This window comes from Haliotis rufescens, unplaced genomic scaffold, assembly GCF_023055435.1.
Source record: "Haliotis rufescens isolate VD_foot unplaced genomic scaffold, xgHalRufe1.0.p SCAF_25, whole genome shotgun sequence".
In the NCBI taxonomy this organism is placed as follows: domain Eukaryota; kingdom Metazoa; phylum Mollusca; class Gastropoda; order Lepetellida; family Haliotidae; genus Haliotis; species Haliotis rufescens.
Window position 1 is genome coordinate 5,867,031 of NW_025963946.1, and position 2,755 is coordinate 5,869,785.

Here is a 2,755-nt window from a genome sequence, read left to right on the forward strand (position 1 = left end):
CAGTATACACAAACGTAATTCTGATTTGAACTTGACATCTAACATCTGCTTGAAAATCTGCACAGCTGACGCTCAGTTGTTGGAACGAGTGATATCACCCAAGCAATCTTAACTTGTGTTCTTTATATGGACGACTGTCTACCTCTTGGAAAGTTTGCATGTGATAGGTATGTGTTAGGTACAAAGTACTGTCTAGATTATCTCATGTAGCTCAAGAACAAAATGTACCTTTGTTTTGAATTGTTAAAGGTAAGCAAGCATGCATTGACGTTTAGTTATTTACAGTCTTTTTTTAGAAATGATTCCGTTTTAGATTCGAAACTTTCACTAACTTTCAGAACCACAAGTAGATAATAAAGACATATGTAGCAATGTTATGGCCGTTATCTCGAGATGGACGCACCTGTCATGTGATCTTGTAAGATTAACTGTGAGGGAGTGTGCCAACTAAATGCAAGGAGGTGTCATGGCTTTGGCGGTTGTGTTTCTGTGTATTCTGCTGTCTGGGTCTCTTTCTGGGCTCATTCTGCCCATGTCAAAGCCTGACGGTACTGCTGACATGTCCAGCCTTTTGAGTCACGTCTCCCTATTGGAGCAGAATATGGCTATTCTCCAGGCAACCACTGCACAGCTTCAAACAGATCTTCAGGTGACAAGTACAGAACTTGAGAACACGCAGACAGAACTACAGAGTACAATGACAGATTTACAGACCAGCAAGACACAACAGGAGGTAGCAGCAGCTGAAATTCAATCACTGAAAAATGACGTGGAAACCCTGGAGGCTAAAGTAAAATCATCTTCTGAAGAGCTTGTCGCAATAAAAACAGAACTGAAATACATGCCACACGGTAACACTCATGGTGATGTTCCGCTGAACCTGACGCTGCTTGATGTCATCAGTCATGATGTGAAGCTGAACACGGCACAGATAAATACACTACAGGCAGATGTCCTCATAGTGAAGAACAACCTCAGTCTGACCTCGTCGGAAGTTTCAAGTCTGCAAAGTAACATGTCTGATGTTGAGAACCAAACCCTGGACAACAAATGGTCTCTGCGGCAGCTTTCTCAAATGACCGGTGAGCAGGAAACTCTATTATTCCTTTAGAATATATTAAAACATATAATTTATCATTTCGAATGTCCAATGCCTAATCAGTGGTTTATTACACCATTACCAAAGTCAAACATACACACTTCGCACATCATCCATCTCGGCAGCTGTCACAAGTTTCCTCAAAGCCTGTAAAACATATCTAGTCTACATATCCGTGGCCAAGCCCCCACGACCATTGATCAATCAACAGGTTGTCTTGTTCAGTCCAATTGTAAGATTCCGGGGTAGAATAGGTTGTTGTTGTTACAGATACATATATATGTTCTCTACCTCATGTCATTTATTCACCTGATGATGAAGTGTATATTCCTCATAATAAAGAGGCCCGTCGAGACGCCGGGATAGAATAGGTCTTCAGCAACCCATGCTTGCCGTAAAAGGGGACTATTGGATTTGTCTGAAAAAGTACAAACGTTATTAATGCGTTACCAGGCTGAAAAGATGCATTTGCAGCGTTGAAAATTCGCTAAACACCTTTTTTCAGGTACTCGTAAGAACGCACGTGAAAAGAATTATATAAATTGCAATCACAGGTAAAACATCACAGGTAATGGAAAAGCACAAAGATTAACATCACAATAGAGAGGGGGTACTTAAGAAAGAGGGAAATGTGTGCCTACCTCATCCAGATTGCCAGAAACTTCAACTGTACAGACCCGTGAAGATCCGGGGTAGAATAGGTCTTCAGCAACCCATGCTTGCCGTAAAAGGTGGCTACGCTTGTCGTAAAAGGCGACTAACGGGATCGGGTGGTCAGGCTCGCTGACTTGGTTGATGCATGTCATCGATTCCAATTGCGTGGATCGATGCTCATGATCTTAAAAACGGGATTGTCTGGTCCAGACTCGATTACTTACAGACCGCCGTCAAATAGCTGGAATATTGCTGAGTGCGGCGTTAAACAACCAACCAACCCACTAGCTTTCGTTGTTTGTCTAGCATCTTGACATCCAAGTGTACCGCATTTACCTGAGCCATGTTCAACTTGACATCGTGACTGATGGTATTCCACCAATCAATTGTAAGGAAACAAACTACCGTATTTAAATGAGTGACGTGTCCAGAAACGTCAACAAAGGAATTTCTCAGTAGGCATAAACTCTTTGTCTCCATAGACATTTTGAATGAATCAATCACTACGTATTTTACAGCAACAAAGACTCAAGGTGTCGCCTTCCAAGCACATGACCCACCTAGCCATGCACCTGCTAAAACCCCATTGCAATTCACTTTGATCAACCACAACGCTGGCTCTGGCTTTAACATTCACACAGGGAAGTTCACTGCACCAGTCAATGGAACCTACATGTTCTGGACACAGCTTGAAATGGGTGGTGGATCCAACACTGCTTTGTACGTCTATATAAAGAAGACAGGAGGAGTGAACATGGCAGCTGGTTACATGGAAACAGGGTCAGGTATTGGTGATGTGGATACTTCTGCTCAAACTATCGACCATCTGGAGGCGGGGGAACAGGTGTGGGTGGAGATTACTAACAATTATGATATCTACCACAGTGCATCGTATTTCGGTGGCGCCCTGCTATCAGTGGTGTGATCAGCACGAGGCAGCTTAGTGATTGGCATTCATTTTGAATGGCGATAAGAACAACAAATAAATACATATTAACAAAA

At 42.6% G+C, this 2,755-nt stretch overlaps 1 protein-coding gene across 1 annotated transcript; it reads left to right on the forward strand.

The window, feature by feature from the left end:
• The first annotated feature begins 379 nt into the window (after positions 1-379).
• On the forward strand, positions 380-2,755 carry LOC124123164. Its single transcript, XM_046486437.2, has 2 exons — positions 380-1,082; positions 2,272-2,755. Exons 1-2 carry the CDS (start codon positions 452-454, stop codon positions 2,676-2,678), a joined length of 1,038 nt encoding a protein of 345 aa, XP_046342393.2. The 5' UTR covers positions 380-451; the 3' UTR covers positions 2,679-2,755.